Source organism: Podarcis cretensis (genome assembly GCF_951804945.1).
Source record: "Podarcis cretensis genome assembly, chromosome: 4".
Lineage (NCBI taxonomy): Eukaryota > Metazoa > Chordata > Lepidosauria > Squamata > Lacertidae > Podarcis > Podarcis cretensis.
Genome location: NC_137173.1, coordinates 35,074,062 through 35,092,316, shown reverse-complemented (window position 1 = coordinate 35,092,316; position 18,255 = coordinate 35,074,062). Strand labels below are relative to the sequence as shown.

Sequence of the window (18,255 nt, the reverse complement as noted above, 5' to 3'; positions counted from 1 at the left end):
ATTTATGAACTGATTTTTATCCATCTGGAGGATATAGATTGGGATAGCTAAGTGGTTGTGACTGTCCAGATGTAATTGGGCTCCACTTCCCAGCAAGTATATTGAATGGGTCAGGGATGATGGAAGTTGTAGTCCAGCAACATCTGGAGGGCCACAGGCTAGTTATTTGTAATGTAGATTCTAAGATTTGTGCTCCTGTGTCTGTTATGTTCTGAAAACAGGGATAAGTAGTTGTTGAAATAGGTGTACAGAACTGTACAGTTCTGGTTACCTGACTTTAGTTAGGGCATTGCAGAACTGGAAGTGATGTAGAAAAGTGCAACCAGATAATCAAAGCCCTGGAGCAATTCCCCTACGAGAAAAAGTTATATAACATTTGGGGCTTCTCTGTTTGGAAGAAAAGATAGGTAAGGAGAGACATTATAGAGATGTGTAAAATGATGCACTGTGTGGAGAACGTGGCTAGAAGTGCACTCTTCACCTTTCATAATACAGTGGTACCTTGGTTGTTGAACCTAATCTGTTCCGGGAGTCTGTTTGACTGCAGGAACTTCCTGCACTCAATTGGAAGCCTTGTCGGATGTTTGGCTTCCAAAAAACGTTCGTAAATCAGAACACTCATTTGTGGGCTTGTGGCGTTCGGGAGCTGATTTGTTTGGGAGCCAAGCCATTCGACAACCAAGGTACCACTGTACTAGAATCCAGGGCTCATCCAGTGAAGCTGACGTTGGAAGATTCAGGACAAGAGAAAAAGAAGTACAGTGGTACCTCGGGTGACATACGCTTCAGGTTACAGACTCCGCTAACCCAGAAATAGTACCTCAGGTTAAGAACTTGGCTTCAGGATGAGAACAGAAATCATGCTCCGATGGTACGGCAGCAGCAGGAGGCCCCATTAGCTAAAGTGGTGCTTCAGGTTAAGAACAGTTTCATCTTAAGAACGGACCTCCAGAACGAATTAAGTACTTAACCTGAGGTACCACTGTACTTCACACAGCACATAGTTAAACTAGAATTCACTGCTACAGGATGGTAGTTATGACCATAAGCTTGGATGACTTTAAAATTGGGTTAGACAGATGCATGGAGGATAAAGCTATCAATGGCTGAGTATTACATCCAGTTTCAGAGGTGGTATGCCTCTGATTAGCAGTTGCTCCGGAACACAAGTGCAGTTCTCATATCTTTATTGTGGGCTTCTCATAGGTATGTAGTTGGTCACAGAACAGGATGCTGGACTAAGTGGGCCTTTGGTCTGATTCAGCTAGACTGCTTTGAAACAAAATGCAATGGCTTTGATTTAGAGACGTATATTTTGAAATTTTATGTAAATATTTCTCAAACTTTTGATTCCATCAACAACTTTTGATTAAAATAGGAGGAAATTTGTTTTTAAATTCAAAAGATACCTTGTAACTGCAGGATGCTCCAGTTCAAAGTGCATCATAGTGGAGGCTTACTTTCCCCTGTGCTTAATTAACTCACTGCCCAGGGTGGCCAGAGCATGGAGGTGTGCTTTCTGGGCAGTGGTAATGAATGCTTCAGAGATTCCTATGCTCCTGCCATCTGTACTGATGACAGTTTTGGGAAATCCAAGTGCATATTTGTCTTCAGGATGGTGTCTCATTTCACATACTGGCAGCTAAAGCTGTATGGGGTCTTCCGCATGGCCTAGTCTGACGCTCCAAAACTTTTTTCAAGTCACACTTTAGCACTAATGACCACACAGTTTGGGAATTAGTGCCCAGTCCAAATCTTACTAGGCAATTCAGTGCAAGTTAAGAAAGGCAGAGATAAATACTCATGAGGAAGATACATAAATTGGAAACAGTTCTTGTTTTAATGTAGAGTCAGGCATCTTATTGCTGTCTTAGTAAATGTTCCTATAGATAAAAATGAAAGTGCTTGGTGTCTCTTGAGATTTCTAAGCAGAGTGCAGTCATTAGATAGTGGGGATCTACCAGCATTCTAATCTTAGAATGAAATGTATATAGTCTCTTGCATTTGACGGGAGCTGTTAATTGCCAATTATGCCAGGCCATGGATTAGGAATATAAAGCATGGATTAAAGTAAGGGCTTTATTTTTTACATGGTGCACTAGCTCCCAAAGTTGCTCTACCTACATTGTTGTGCTCTGAAAATGTGTAGTCTGATTGCATGATGTGAACAGTTGCTTAATTCTGTTTCCAAATTGGAATTTTATGTTTTATTCTATCTGAGGAAATCCTGTGAAATTGGAATGCTTGCATTCTCTTTGCAAGCATTGGAGAATGAATATTAGCACTTTCCATATCAGGTTAAATAATTAATGGCAAATTTTTAAAAGTGCACTTTTAAAACTTATTGATCTTATGAGTAGTTATATATATATTCCTTTCTTTAAAGTGAAATAGGATAAGTATCTTCTATTGTTTAGGCAGCTTAATAGCATTTGTATGTTGTTGTTGTTGTTGTTGTTGTTGTTGTTGTTGTTGTTGTTGTATTAATGAATGGAAAATATTAAAAAGTCCCCAAGTCATCCTTCTTAACAAATGATGTAGGTGCCTAGAATTTGGAAATCTTTTTCTAGCCAAAGGTATTTCAGATCTCAAGCTTTTAATATCTTATAGAGACAAGCACTGCATTTTTGTTGGAGAGGCATTTTGTGGTATAGCTGGTTGGTGCCAGTTATTTTTCACTGGCATTTTGGTACTGATCTTGGATCACAAGAATAAAAAATTGCCTGTGTTGTTTGAAAGACAGTTTTTAATTATATATCTGTAAGGAAAAAGCTGAAACTTGTCCTTTATACATCTCTAGTCAATTTTTGTCATATGTTGGCTTCACTGAGATCATGCCCATTAAATGACAGCAAATTCCTCATTCTGCTTGAGAAGACACTGTCCCTAAAAACAAAAGCCTTGTTCATAAGCTTTGTGACATGGAAAAATAATGAAGACCAATGCACATTCCTTTAGTGTTTACTTTTTACCACAAACCTTTTTATCAGCTTGGTTTTACCATATTTTTTTAAAAAAATGAACAAATATACTCTTCTGCATTATCTCATTTAGGGAGTTTGTGTTTGAGAGACAAGGTAGTAATCATAAAGTGCTATTCAAACAGCCTTTGCAAGACTAAATGACATTAACTCTCTATTATGGCACTTGAGCAGTTTTGTACAGGTAGTACAGGTAGATTTCATCTGCTGGCAACTAATGTCTAAATGATTAACATTTCTGTTATGATGTGTTTTCTTACAATGTAGAAATTAGAGGATATTTTGCATGCTTGTAGGGATTCTCCATTGTGAGCAACATGATTTTCTAAGTCATGCAATACAGCCCTGTGCCTGCTTCATGTTTGAAGTTCTTGTGTTTGCAAAGGAATCCACAAAGCTTTGGATTGAGGTCATGTAAATTTTACCATTGAAATATGTTATACCCTCAGAACTAGGAGTCTTAATTTTAAAAACATTAATTTTGAAGATATCAATTCTTCCACTTGACCCCTTAGAAATAAACAAAATTCATAGTGTTTGAAGATGTCTTATTAGTGAGAATGTAATTATGTTACCACATTGGTTGCACATTGAGCAGTTTAATAATAAAAGACCATAGTAACATCCTCAACACACATCTCATTTCCTTGAGCAGAGAATTGTCTAGGTTCAGTGCTACAGAGTTAAGTGTTTTATTTATATATATATAAAAAAAACCCTAGAGATACATGGTATCCTATATATACTTGTTTTTAGTTTACAAAAAATAAGCAAAGCATTATGGAAGCAAGCAAGCTAGTAATATAGCTGCTGATCATGCCTGAGATTCCCAGAGAATAACTACAGTGGTGCCTCGCAAGACGAAAATAATCCGTTCCGCGAGTCTCTTCGTCTAGCGGTTTTTTCGTCTTGCGAAGCATCCCTATTAGCGGATTAGCGCTATTAGCGGCTTAGAAAAAGGGGGGGGGAGGGAAAAGACTCGCAAGACGTTTTCGTCTTGCGAAGCAAGCCCATAGGGAAATTTGTCTTGCGAAGCACCTCGAAAAACGGAAAAACCCTTTCGTCTAGCGGGTTTTTCATCTTGCATTTGTCTTGCGGGGCACTACTGTAGTTCACTCAGCTTCAGGACTGAACCCAGTTCTAGTCAACTCCAGCTTAAAACTCAGCTCTCTTGTCTGCCTCTCAAGGAGTCCAAATTTAAAGTTCAAACTAACACGAATTTCTCTTAGCGCCTCATTTCTAATTGGAGAATGTTGCCTTTCAAAGGCTTTTCATAGGTTCCAAGTCAACAGGAAAGCATGAAGGCTGTCTTGTTAGCTGTCATTGTGCAAGTATCAACTGGTCACTCATAACTATTAGTAGGCAAGAAGCATCACAGAATGTTCAGTGACCATAACAGTCTTCTCTCTTAAGTTGTGTATTCTCTTGGACTTGAAAGGAGATACATGTGTAAGCTATACAGTGGTACCTCGGGTTAAGTACTTAATTCGTTCTGGAGGTCCGTTCTTAACCTGAAACTGTTCTTAACCTGAAGACCACTTTAGCTAATGGAACCTCCTGCTGCTGGTGCTGCCGCGCCGCTGGAACATGATTTCTGTTCTTATCCTGAAGCAAAGTTCTTAACCTGAAGCACTATTTCTGGGTTGGCGGAGTGTGTAACCTGAAGCGTATGTAACCCGAGGTACCACTGTATTACCTTCCTGTGCTGGTAATAAAAAGAGGCTTATCTTCTACTTCTATTTTCTTTATTAAAATAATAATCTTAGTGTGACAGAGTATGTTTAATGTATGTTTATGTTTAAATTGGTAGCAAGATCTACATCACAAATCTTTCATAAGCTAGGGAAATATTTTAAACATTCCTCTCAGCTGGCAGCTGTGGCAGCCTTATATGCACATCATCTTATAACCATACATAGCTGAGATTCATATAGGCCTCCTCTAAAGATGCTCTATATATAAAAGGTAAAGGTAAAGGTACCCCTGCCCGTACGGGCCAGTCTTGACAGACTCTGGGGTTGTGCGCCCATCTCACTTAAGAGGCCAGGGGCCAGCGCTGTCCGGAGACACTTCCGGGTCACGTGGCCAGCGTGACATCGCTGCTCTGGCCAGAGCCAGAGCCGCACACGGAAACGCCGTTTACCTTCCCGCTGGTAAGCGGTCCCTATTTATCTACTTGCACCCGGAGGTGCTTTCGAACTGCTAGGTTGGCAGGCGCTGGGACCGAGCAGCGGGAGCGCACCCCGCCGCAGGGATTCGAACCGCCGACCTTTCGGCAAGCCCTAGGCGCTGAGGCTTTAACCCACAGCGCCACCTGCGTCCCGCTCTATATATAGATTGCTCTAAATAAATGTGGGGAAAATGTTTACATCTTTGCCACGTTTTGAATGCTGTATTTTGTTTACCTAGAAGGAGCATCTTTATAAAATAGTGGCTTTCTTGTGATCAGCTGCCATCAGTGTTCGAAACTCCTATTTTTCTAGGCACATTTTGCTACGGAATTTCATTAGCGTGAGCAGTTTCTCAACTCGGTACAGTACTGCGCCTAAGATTTCAGATTAAAACTGAAGAGTGGAAGGAAAAGAGGACCTTTTCCGGCCTCCCCACTTCCAGATACTCTCTGAAGACTGGAGAAGAGACCCTCTTAAGAATATATGGGGGGTGTGCAGGGGAAGGACTAGACTGTGTGAAAATTGAACATAATATTTTAGCTGCAGTTCATTCATTTTCAGCTTTGTATTCTTGTTATTAAAAAATGTGCCTAGACATTCTGTTGTTGCGCCCATAACCTAGCTTTAAGGTGCTGTTTAGCTCCTAGTTTTCATATCTCAGTTTCTATAAGGTGGTTCTGGAGACTTTAAAGTTTTAGTAAAACCGCCCTTTTGTATTTTCAAAATATGTATGAATGGTAAATATATTTTTTTTCAGAGCCCTCTTGATAGAGCCCAAGCAGCAAAGAACAAAGGCAACAAATATTTTAAAGCTGGGAAATATGAGCAAGCCATTCAGTGCTATACCGAAGCCATCAGTTTATGTCCGCCTGAGAAAAATGCTGACCTTTCTACTTTTTATCAGAACAGAGCTGCAGCATATGAGCAACTGGTATGTATCTTAAATACAAACATTATTAATATAGACTTCATCTGCTTTTTTGTATGTTTAGACATTTTATTTGTTCTAGCCCCCTAGGCATTAAACTCCGCACATGCAGAGGTTTAAAATTCTTCTAATTCACAATTGCCACTTGCTGTTTGCAGTTCATTGGTAGGGAGAAGCAGCACATAGACTTTGTTTTCATGATCAAATTCAGACTTAAGAATCCAGGATATGCATGAGTTCCATGCACTCAGCTGTGGTTAACTGAAGCTGTCTCCCTTGTTCCCCGTTTGCATAGAGGGGACAGCAAATGTTTGGCTAAGTTTGAACACCCAAATGAAACATGCTTATTAGAAGTTCTGCCTGGACGCTGAGGTCCAGCGCCGAGGGCCTTCTGGCGGTTCCCTCATTGCGAGAAGCAAAGCTACAGGGAACCAGGCAGAGGGCCTTCTCGGTAGTGGCGCCCGCCCTGTGGAACGCCCTTCCAGCAGATGTCAAAGCGATAAACAACTACCTGACATTCAGAAGACATCTTAAGGCAGCCCTGTTCAGGGAAGTTTTTAACGTGTGATATTTTACTGTATTTTTGGTTTCTATGGAAGCCGCCCAGAGTGGCTGGGGAGGCCCAGCCAGATGGGCGGGGTATAAATAATAAATTATTATTATTATTATTATTATTATTATTATTATTATTATTTCTTCTTTATTTGCATTATTCGGGCTTGAATAGTACAGTACCAGGTCTTGATTTCACTAGGCTTTGAATACTTCTTCCTACCAGCTGTATCTCTTTTTAGAATATCTTGTTTTAGCATGCACACACTCATTTTCTTATTGGGTTGCAGAGTTTCCCGGTTTCCTTTTTGACTGGCTGCTTCTGCTCTTTGCTTTCCCGGACATCTGTCTCCAAGATGCTACTTTGAGAGTGAAAAATTCATATGCTTTATGGTCAAACTGTTTACTAATACTTTAGTAATACTACTCTGTAGTTGTAACCATTTTCTGTAATCCTAAACACATCAACCTGGGAGTGTGCATAGAGCACACTGGAACTTAGCTCTTGAGTAAACAAGCATGGGCTTGCGTTGATGGATTTGTAACTTAAATCTAGAGCAGCATCTGAAGATAAGATCATTTCGGACTAAAAACTATTAAAGCATACTAGGTTGCAGTGTAAAAAGTGGTAGAAATCTCCTGTAATTTTTTTCCTTTGAGAAAATAGCTTATTTGTAACTGGTTCTTCTTATATCTACAGCAAAAATGGAAAGAGGTAGCACAAGACTGTACAAAGGCAGTTGAGCTAAATCCCAGATACATAAAAGCCCTCTTCAGGCGTGCAAAGGCACATGAGAAGCTAGACAATAAGAAAGAATGTTTAGAAGGTGAGTATGTTGTACTTTAAAGATGCAGAAGTTGTTTGAATTCAGCAAAAGAAGATAAGTTTATTTTCAAAATCCTTGGCTGCAAAGAGGGTTATATATAAACCAGGTGTTCAGAGGGATAAAATGTACATTGTGGCAACTGGCTATAAAGTTTTTCAAGGATTAAAGAACTCATAATTCATATCATTGTTTTCTGTTTATAATCCCCAGATGTCACTGCAGTGTGCATTTTAGAAGGCTTTCAAAATCAGCAAAGTATGTTGCTAGCTGATAAAGTTCTTAAACTTCTTGGGAAAGAAAAGGCCAAAGAAAAATATAAGGTATGTTTTCAATATTGGTTGTGATAGTAACACACTTGCCATTTGGTGCCAGTTACAAGAATAAAGCTGTGCTAATGGTTTTTACAGAAAGTGTGAAGTGATTTGAAAACTGGTCCTAGTGAAAGTAAGGATTGCTGATAACCACAGTGGAAGTAGCTGATACAGGCAATAGAAGCAGCAAGTCCACAAGTCAGATACTTTACGATATTTATTCTTCTTTTTCTGCATAACATGCCAAAAAACAACCATGTTCCAGTATATACATGGCTCTCCACAAAGAACAAAAACCAGGTTCCTACCCTAAACAGCTTATTATTTAAAAGTAAACATAAGAAAAACAGGAAGGGAAGGGAAATGGAGGTATGTCTTATTTATGTTAGACATACTTTGGTTTCAGTAGGATAATGTGTTGTAGATAGTTTAATTATCAGTTTCAGTAGCAAGGAATCAACTACAATACCAGAGATCATGGTAAACCAGCAAGACATCAGCAGTTGTATCAATATTACAGGAAAAGAGTCCTCCTGACCTGGAATATCAATAACAGCATGGCGTTCATCCAGATTTTCTATGAAAGAGTATTCTTAAGTGAAAATTAGCACCCTCATTAACACCCCCTTAATTTAGGTGTGGGACGCAGGTGGCGCTGTGGGTTAAAGCCTCAGCGCCTAGGGCTTGCCGATCGAAAGGTCGGCGGTTCGAATCCCTGCGGCGGGGTGCGCTCCCGCTGCTCGGTCCCAGCGCCTGCCAACCTAGCAGTTCGAAAGCACCTCCGGGTGCAAGTAGATAAATAGGGACCGCTTACCAGCGGGAAGGTAAATGGCGTTTCCGTGTGCGGCTCTGGCTCGCCAGAGCAGCGATGTCACGCTGGCCACGTGACCCGGAAGTGTCTCCGGACAGCGCTGGCCCCTGGCCTCTTAAGTGAGATGGGCGCACAACCCCAGAGTCTGTCAAGACTGGCCCGTACGGGCAGGGGTACCTTTACCTTTACCTAATTTAGGTGTGAGAATAGAAGAAGGGTCTTCATGAAGATGGAAAAGAATTAGCAGGCTGATAAGGAAGGAATAGTGCTTCAAAAACCCTGGCCAGACTGTTTAGTACTTCATAGGCTGCCACCAGCACCTAAACTGCACTTAGAAATTGAACCAGAAATCAGTTTTTTAAAAGTGTAATTAAATTGTGTGCTAATTTCAGTTGGATTAGTTACTTGCCATTGACTGATAAAAAAATTAGAAATGGCATTTCAACCAACACTGTCCATCTTATTTCAGAACAGAGAACCTCTGATGCCTTCACCACAATTTATCAAATCATACTTCAGCTCTTTCACGGATGACATTATCTCCCAACCACTTCTTAGGGGAGAGAAATCTGATGAAGATAAAGATAAAGAAGGAGAAGCCTCTGTCATAAAAGAAAAGTAAGTAAATGATAAACTTAAGTGAGTAAATTTTCGGTTTTCTAGTATGCATCATCATCTTTATAACTATGGACTTTTGCTGTGGTATCACATATAATTAATTAAACAAGAAAATTTAAATAAAGCTAGTGCTTACATTCCTTCCAGTAGTAGGAGTCTGCATCCAGTGTGAGGACCAGCTCACCTTTTGCTTGTGGCACCTACACGGAGTAACAGGTTACTAGCTAATGTGTTTGTGTGTAAGGGTGTGTGATTTTGTAATAAGGTATGGTTGATGGGTAGATGTTGTGACAGTGAGCAAGAAGTGATTTGTAGCAATGTTGTAGGAAGGCGTGTAACATGATTTCCTTTCTTAAAAAGAGGGTGTGAGACTTTAAGACTCGCAAAACATTTTCAACTTTTTATGGAAATGGGGTCACCCCCAATTAATGTTTGCTGCTGCTTGTTTTTAATGATAATAGTTTTCATTTTTGTCATTGGATAAGAGTGTAATTAAATGTCTCTATCCTCAACTTGGAAGCTGGTATTTGGTTTTGTTGTTAGTTTCTTGTTAACTTATACTGGACAGACATTTATAGAAGGGCCACCCAGATGCATATTGGAAGGCCAGAAGCAGGCCCTGAGCACAATAGCAGGAGAGACTCATCCTTCATTAATTTGTCTAATCCTCTTTTCACATTTTTGTTATTGTTATGACCCAGAACAACTTAATATCAAAAGCAAACTTGGCCACCTCACTACTCACCCTTAACTCTAGGCTAGTAAGTAAGTAAGTAAGTAATTTCTTATTACGGTCAAAGACCAGTTCAATAACTCTAGGCTGTTTATGAACAAGCTAAAAAGCACAAGTCCCTTGTGGGACTCTGCTTCCTACATCCCTTTATTGGGAGAACAGCCCATTTATTCCAACTCTGTGCTTCCTTTTACTTAACCAATTCCTGATCCATAAGAGGACCTATATAATTCCTTACACTCTCAAAGAACTCCTAATAGGTTAGTGAGACAGGTCTTATCCTAGCAGAAGGCATCCTGTTTCTACTTCAGCAAGCCTTGTTTTTCTATATGCTTGGTTATTTAATCTTTAACAATACATTCCACCAGTAACCAGCCTGTAATTTCCAGGATCTCCCCCCTACCCCTATATCTTTTTTTAAAAAATTGATGTTAGGTTGTGCATTTTCCAGTGCTCGGGTATGGAGACTGATCTGTGGACTTGTCTGGACATAATTATCCTGATGTTGCTTTAACCGTGCTTAAAATATTAGCATTGTGACAAATGCGTATTTGCTTCCCTACTTCTGTGGGTCAGACACGGTTAATATTAACCAGGATTTGTTTTTTACTATCTTCAAATTATAGTTAGGCATTAATTGAAGCCTGGTTATAGTTGGTACCATCACAACACTTTACCATGGCTAGAGCTAGCAGGAGGAAAGAGTGAAAGAAAGAAGGCTGGGGTGAGGGAGCATGACATTTTGCATCCCTTTCATGATTCTTTCCTTGGCTTAAGTCATCAGGAATATTAGGTATATACCTCCCTCTGTGGAAAGATAGGTATCGATCCAAGAAGTACACAGAAAGTGACATTTTCTTAGAATTAAGTAGAGCCTGGCTTCGGCTGGGGAGGGCGGGATATAAATAAAAATTTATTATTATATTTATGAGAACAAACCGTTATGTTTCTAAAGCATGCTTTATAAGAAAGGTAAAATGCATGGTGCTGTATATTTTCAGCTTTGAAAATCTGTAAGGAAAATAATTGCTTAGAACATGGCTTTTGTTTGCCCTAGCTGTACACTACCAACTTGCCTGATACTGTAGAATATGTTTGTAGTGCAGGAGGAGAATCATTTTCAGAGTGTTGGGCATATGTGCAAAAAGAAAATGTATAAATTTAAACAATAAGCAAAAACATTTATTGCTTTTTAAAAACAAATGCTTCTTTATTATGGAAGGAATACCCAAAGCACTGCCACTTTGGCTTATAAATGTGCAAATAGTAGGATTAGAAGTTAAATCTCAGGTATTACTAGAACAAAGGTTTGTGTTTAGCTTCATTTCTGATAGCTACCTGGGAATTTTGTTGTTGAAAGCTAGTATTAATTAAAAGGGTAGTATTAAATTCTTTTAAATAAATAAGACCAACATTTTATTTTCTGAGCAGCAGAAATTATTCTTTTGATACTTGAGTATGAGAGCATACAAAAAGAGAAGTGACAGTTGTTCAGTTTCAAGAGAATGTCAAATGCACATGCTGTTAATTCGAGTGTTCAGTTTTGCTGAAGATGGGTCATAGATAGCAAACGAATGGCACCATAAGCTACACATTGAAGTGTGGTGTGTGTGCGTTTGTGTGTGTGTGTGTGTGTGTGTACACACAGTGCATTTGATTCAACCAGTCAATGAACATTCTGAACTGGAGGTTACTCAAACCATTAGTTTCAAGGCCATCGCCACCTTACAAAGTCAGAGTACTTGGGATACTTAAACCTTTAAGATAAATTCTTGAAACATTTTTGAACATTTATCTGCTATTTGATGGTGTGCTTTAATATGTTCTGTCTGTTGAAATAGTTCTGATAACACCCAAGTAAATTATTAATTTGCATATTTGAAAATTTAAAAGCTGGATTGATGAGGAATAGGATATTTTGGACCAATTGGTTTGTGAGTTAATGTATAGGCCAGTGATACCACCCAAAATGCCTTCCCCATAATTTTTTATTAAAACTAGAGAGAATTCCTCACTGTCCATTAATGACCACTATGCATGTTATTTTCAGCTCTGGCTATTTAAAGGCAAAGAAATATATGGAAGAAGAAAACTATGACAAAATAATTAGTGAGTGTACTAAAGAAATTGAGGCTAAAGGAAAATATATGGCAGAAGCTTTACTATTAAGAGCTACGTTCTACCTGCTTATTGGTAATGCAAACGCTGCCAAACCTGATCTGAATCAGGTTATTGGCATGGAAGATGCCAATGTAAAGGTGAGTGATGAATGTGTTTATTTTCCTGAAATGTTTTGCAGTTGATGAAGCAGTGATATTCTGTTCATTTATTTCTGTGATTCTGCTGTTGAGTAGAATATATAAGTAACTATGTTGCCTCTTACCTGACCTCAGCCAGTACATTTTGTCATTACTATGCCTTTTGAGGATTCAAGTGTGATGGCTTAAGTGTTTTTTCAATAAATTCAATAAGTGAATGTTGAAAATAATTTCCACTACCCTGGGGGTGGGGGTGGAGGGCATATACAGAGGAAAAGTGGTGGACTAAGAATTAAGCATATTGCCGGCCTTTTCTCCCCTTCAGTTCCTTGCAAGCACAGGATTGGCATTATACATTGCCCAATATTTACTTTTGCCCATTGTGTAACAGACATTAAACAAAATTATCCTAGAAATGGGCGAATTTCAAATTTTTGGCCACGGAGACCTGGCCATAAATTGCATCTTTGCTTCAGACTTCTAAAGAACTAACCAGGAAGTGAAACCTAACCAGGAAGTGAAACCCTGCATAACCATTTCCTGACAAACTGCTCACAAAGTTTCTAGTAACCACTGATTGGCCATGAGCCACCATATGTATTTCTGCCTTAGGGTATATCAGGCATGTGGAACCTTTGGCCCTCCTGATGTTTCTGAATTATAACTCCCATCATTGCTGGTTATTGGCTTTGCTTGCTGGAGCTTATGAGAGTTTTAGTTGAGCAACATCTGGAGGCCCAAAGGTTCCCCATGCCAGGGCTATATGAAACTTAAATTGCAGAAGGAGTAAGAGAGTAAGGGAAATACCAGAAATACCATAACAAGGGTGCCTGGGTCTTCAATATAATATGACTAGCCCTGTGTTATGGGAGGAATGAAGAACAAAGAATCCAATTCAGTTCTCTGGATCTAGGATATTTGTCTTCCTGTAACTGTGTCATGGCCTGCTTTAAGCCTTGTTTGGGGGTTCTTAACAGTTTAAATGGTAGTAATTTTGTTCAGTATCATGTTCAGATTGCAAATACTACCCAAGTATAGGACTCCATGACTGATTGATCTGATTGATCAAAACTATGCTATCAGAACTTGGGCTGCAGTCCTAATTATGTCTACTCAGAAGTAAGTACCATTTAATTCCTTGGGGCTTACTCCCAGGTAAGTGGGATAACTAACGCAGCCTAAAACTCTGAAAAGACTTTTTAGCTGGCAGCTATAATTTCCATTATTCCTTTTAACAGCTTCGTGCTAATGCCCTCATCAAGCGAGGCAGTATGTATATGCAACAACAACAACCTTTGCTCTCTACTCAAGATTTTAATATGGCTGCCGATATTGATCCTCAGAATGCAGATGTTTACCATCACAGAGGGCAGGTATTTATTTTACTTATTATTAAATTTCCCACCCATACCTTCATCCACAAAGGGATTCCAGGGTGGCATACATACCAATGTAAATATCTATATACAGTGGTGCCTCGCAAGACGAAATTAATCCATTCCGTGAGGCTCTTCGTATAGCGGTTTTTTCGTCTTGCGAAGCAAGCCCATTGACAGCTTAGCGGATTAGCGCTATTAGCGGTTTAGCGGCTTTTAGCGATCAGCTGTTAAGCGGCTTATCAGCGGATCAGCTGATAAGCGGCTTAGCGGCTTAGGAAAAGGGGGGAAAAGGGGGGGGAAACCCGCAGGAACTCGCAAGACATTTTCGTCTTGCGAAGCAAGCCCATAGGGAAATTCGTTTTGCGAAGCGCCTCCAAAACGGAAAACCCTTTCGTCTAGCGGGTTTTCCGTCTTGCGAGGCGTTCGTCTTGCGGGGCACCACTGTAATATTAAAATAGTAGAATGTAAAGTGATAATCCAGGGATAGTTTGTAGTAGGTAGGAGTTGTTTTGATTATTTCCCCTTCAAAATCAGATACTCTGTAACATATAGATAGATAGTTATAGAGTATATTGTTACAGAATATTAGAGAGAGAGAGAGATTGACAACTGTGCTTTGATATTTGAGTAGTTCTTAAATAACTCTTAACTGCTAAAAAGTAAGCAACTGGAGAGAAGTGCAAGATTAGTGTAAAATGGGGATGGATGCTAAACTTGCGATAAACAAGAGACAAGTACTAGGCAGCTGGTTAGAAATGACCCATGCAAAATATATTTTCTAGTTGGAGTAGGCCTATCTTCCCTGGTAATTAGAGTGTGGAATGATTTTTTTCTGGTATTTCTATCAGTGGCATTGACTTTTCCTTGTACAGCATGCAGAACTTTGCTCATAACTCTTTCTTTGTGTTAGCTAAAAATTCTGCTTGACCAAGTTGAAGATGCAGTAGAAGATTTTGATGAATGTATCCGTTTGCGGCCAGATTCTGCCTTGGCACAAGCACAGAAATGCTTTGCATTGGTAAGTATATGGGTTTTTTTTAGGATTTTACTGTCAAGCAGTCAAATATTTTGTCAAAATACTGTTTTGCTTTCAGGAAGTTGATGGTTTACATTTCAGAATGTATTAGTTATTGCTTGCAGGTTAAATGACAATAAATTAGTTTTCTGCCATGTTTTTATTTTTTACATAGTCACTTGTTTTTTTAACAGTATCGTCAAGCCTATACTGGAAATAACGCTTTACAAGTACAGTCAGCAATGAAAGGCTTCGAAGATGTTATTAAAAAATTCCCGAGGTGTGCTGAAGGCTATGCACTATATGCCCAGGTATATGTTTCTCTTCAGTTGTGAATAAATTGTGTATTATCATGAACCAACTCAATAAATAATACTTCTTGATACTTCATGTGCTAACAGATTGGGCTAGTATATGCCACTTATTTTTGGAGAGGTATACAAGAATGGGAACTTAGTCTTTAAACTACATCTTTCATTATTCAATTATGTTTATTCATACAGGCATTAACAGATCAGCAGCAATTTGGCAAAGCTGATGAGATGTACGATAAATGTATTGATCTTGAGCCAGATAATGCTACTACTTATGTTCATAAAGGGTAAGTACTATACTTGCTTGCTACATTTATGACTTATCTGCAGGTCCGCTTTTGTGGTTTATTGTATGTGTGAAAACGTCTCCTAAATTTTAGATCTGAAATAATCTGTCTAAAAAGATAATGGGTTGTATCCAGTTCTGTCGCTCAACTGATGGTAAAGCTTCTGTTAAGAAAATGGGGATTGAAACAGTTTTGGATGACCTGTTCCTCTTGTGCTCCAGCCTGTGGTCCAGAAGGTTAAGGGACTTTTAAACAGGTTATATTGGAGGGAGGAGAATCACTGAAAACTTATTTGCTCTCCATTACACTGATGGAAGCCGTTCCATCAGGTGGGTGACAAAGAAGGATAAAATCCTTCCCTAGTAAATGGACGTGGTGTGGAAAAATTTCCACTATGTTATCTTTCAGTTAAAATGTTCCACTTAGTTTTATGCAGTACTAGTGACAGAATGAATAATCCTAAGTATCTATATGTGCAACTTTTCAGGCATACTAAAATAAATATGTTAACAGTGCCTCCACATTGAATCCTTCCACTGAAATTAAATATTCTATTGAGTAGTTATGTGTATTTTAAAAGTATTGATACACATACTCATTTCAATAAAAATTTCCAATTGAAGCTTTGAGTTTGTTTGAATACTGAATTAAAATCACACCAAGGACTTCCATTTTTTCCTAATCACATATTTCAGTTCATTGCTACTGGAAAATCTACTCAGATAATTATGCAACATATTAAATTAGTAAGTCCTGTTTCTTGTAATTTTGTTTTACTAAATGAAAGTCAAACATGCTAAATCAGATCTCCAGCATTTAAGGGCAGCTGTAAATATTTTGGGAAAAATTCCAATCCATAATTTTCTGGAAAGCTCACTTTATTGGTGGTAATAATGTAACATTACAATGTTTTAAAGGTATAGCGATATTATTGGGTTGGATCCAGAGTTCCCATAAACGGAGCTCTGCTTATGGGATGCTCCCAGTAGAAGAAGTGAAATAATCGTTGTTGCTAGTTTTATCTTTCCCCCTCTTCTTGAAACGTGTGCGGGATTGCAGAGAGGACTGAAGGGTGGAAAACTGATTCATTCTAATGGGAGCCTCGTGGTAGGGACACACTGGATTCAAGCTGTAATCGTTAATTTATAAATAGGTATCTGCTTGGTATGTGCCGGATTGAAAGGTATGATTGAACTGATAGAGAGGCTTAATGTTTCACCTTCTGCCTTCAACAGTAACAGTTGGATTTCTGTCCAAGAACTCTCACCTGATTTGAATCCAGCTGTGCTGTTGACAAAGACAAAAGATGGCATGTTTAAATAGAATCCAGCCTCTATTTTGTCACAAAAGGTATACAGTAGTACCTTGGTTTACAATCATAATCCGTTCCAGAGGTCTGTTTGTAAACCAAAACAAGTTGTAACCTAAGGTGTGCTTTTGCCAATGGGGCTTCCAAAAATAATTTGTTCATAATCCCAAAAAGGGGTTGTAATCCAAAAAAAGTTTGCAAACTGAGACACACACTTCCAGATTTGACGTGTTTATAATCCAAAATGTTTTCAAACCAAGGTACCACTGTATATGTAAATGACTACATCTGACTTGGATCCAGAGCCTACTTGACTGCAGGGCTCTTTACTTTTTCAGACTGTATTTTCTTTCTTAGAATGCTACTACGTTAGGTCTGTTGTTTTCATACAGTTCACTTAGGCCTGCAATTGTTTTTATTGCAGTTTACTTCAACTTCAGTGGAAGCAGGATTTAGATAAAGGTTTGGAACTTATAAGCAAAGCCATTGAAATTGATAACAAATGTGACTTTGCATATGAAACTATGGGGACAATTGAAGTGCAAAGGTAAGTACCATTTTTTTCCAGTTTGGGAGTCTAGAATGCTACATTACTGTCATCAGACTTCTTCCTTCAAGACTGTTGGAAGCAGATGGTCCTATAGCACAGCAGTGGGGAACTTCTGGCACACGAGCCTGATAATTGTCCCCTGACACTGTCAAGCCAGTCTGCAAAGGAAATGGTTCCACACGCTTGTCAGAGTGACCCTGTGGGGTTTGGGAAGTAAGGATCCATCCACCAGCTTGATCCAGTACTCTAACCCTGCTGGTATAGGAAAGGGATAAGCTTCATTGCCCGTCTCCCTCTTCTGTATTCTAGGTGCCGTGAAAATCCCTTGGATCAGGCTCCAATCCTCTAGTACAGTCTTTCACAACCTTGGGTCCCCAGATGATGCTGAACTACCACTCCCATTATCCATGATTGCTTCCCCTTCTGGCTATGGGAGTGGTAGTCTAACAGCATATGGGACCCAAGGTTGAGAAATGCTTCTCTAGTTAGGTACTGATGTACTAGTTGAAAACAAGTGCTTTAAGTCATTAGCAACTTCCTTTGCAGAACTGATGTTGATTTTTCTTCAGCTGAAGTGCATTTTGGCATCAGCTGTTACTAAACCAGTATCGGTTCTCTACTATCATATTGGCGCAATTACAATTCCAGCTTGTCAACAGACAAGCAGCTATTATGCATTCCATGCTACTAAACTTTGAAAAGCTTCCTGGCTGGAAACCAACCTCGGACAAAAGCACTATAACCCTGGGCCAGTTCTGTAGTAGAGAACAATGTGGTCTCACTGACATTGAAGCACCATGATGCAGTATATAATAGTGCAGTGTGTATCTGTGTCTGTCTGTGTCTATACACACAGAGAGATATGTGCACTTCCACCCACCTAATTATAGGGTAGTCATATGTAAGCTACTTTTAAGTCCCACTGAATTTGATGGAACTTACGCTAGGGTAGTGGGCCTAGGTATGCAGCCTTAGAGTTAAGATTGCTCATAGCATATAGGTCTGGATGTGGGCCTCAGCAGATGTTGCCTAAACTGCAAAAAGTGTTGTAGGCAATGCAGGAATTATGGAAGCAGAGTCATAGTTACATACATACATGCATACATACATACATACACCATTTTATTTGTATGCTGCCTTTCCATAGTATAAACCATGCTCAAGGTGGCTTACAGCATAAACAACATTACATAATTACAAGCCTAACAAAA

The 18,255-nt window shown here is 39.2% G+C and overlaps 1 protein-coding gene across 4 annotated transcripts in view; it reads left to right on the top strand.

The window, feature by feature from the left end:
- The window catches only part of TOMM70 (translocase of outer mitochondrial membrane 70), a gene marked incomplete at its 5' end in the record, with an annotated part of 42,297 nt that overhangs the window by 18,493 nt on the left and 5,549 nt on the right, over positions 1–18,255 (top strand). For all 4 annotated transcript variants that reach the window (XM_079974548.1, XM_079974549.1, XM_079974547.1 and 1 more), the window contains 10 exons: positions 5,910–6,083; positions 7,333–7,459; positions 7,670–7,779; positions 9,051–9,199; positions 11,983–12,190; positions 13,429–13,563; positions 14,480–14,587; positions 14,779–14,895; positions 15,088–15,185; positions 16,919–17,041. In XM_079974548.1, coding sequence (XP_079830674.1) covers positions 5,910–6,083; positions 7,333–7,459; positions 7,670–7,779; positions 9,051–9,199; positions 11,983–12,190; positions 13,429–13,563; positions 14,480–14,587; positions 14,779–14,895; positions 15,088–15,185; positions 16,919–17,041 — 1,349 coding nt within the window. The remainder of the gene's footprint in view (positions 1–5,909; positions 6,084–7,332; positions 7,460–7,669; positions 7,780–9,050; positions 9,200–11,982; positions 12,191–13,428; positions 13,564–14,479; positions 14,588–14,778; positions 14,896–15,087; positions 15,186–16,918; positions 17,042–18,255) is intronic.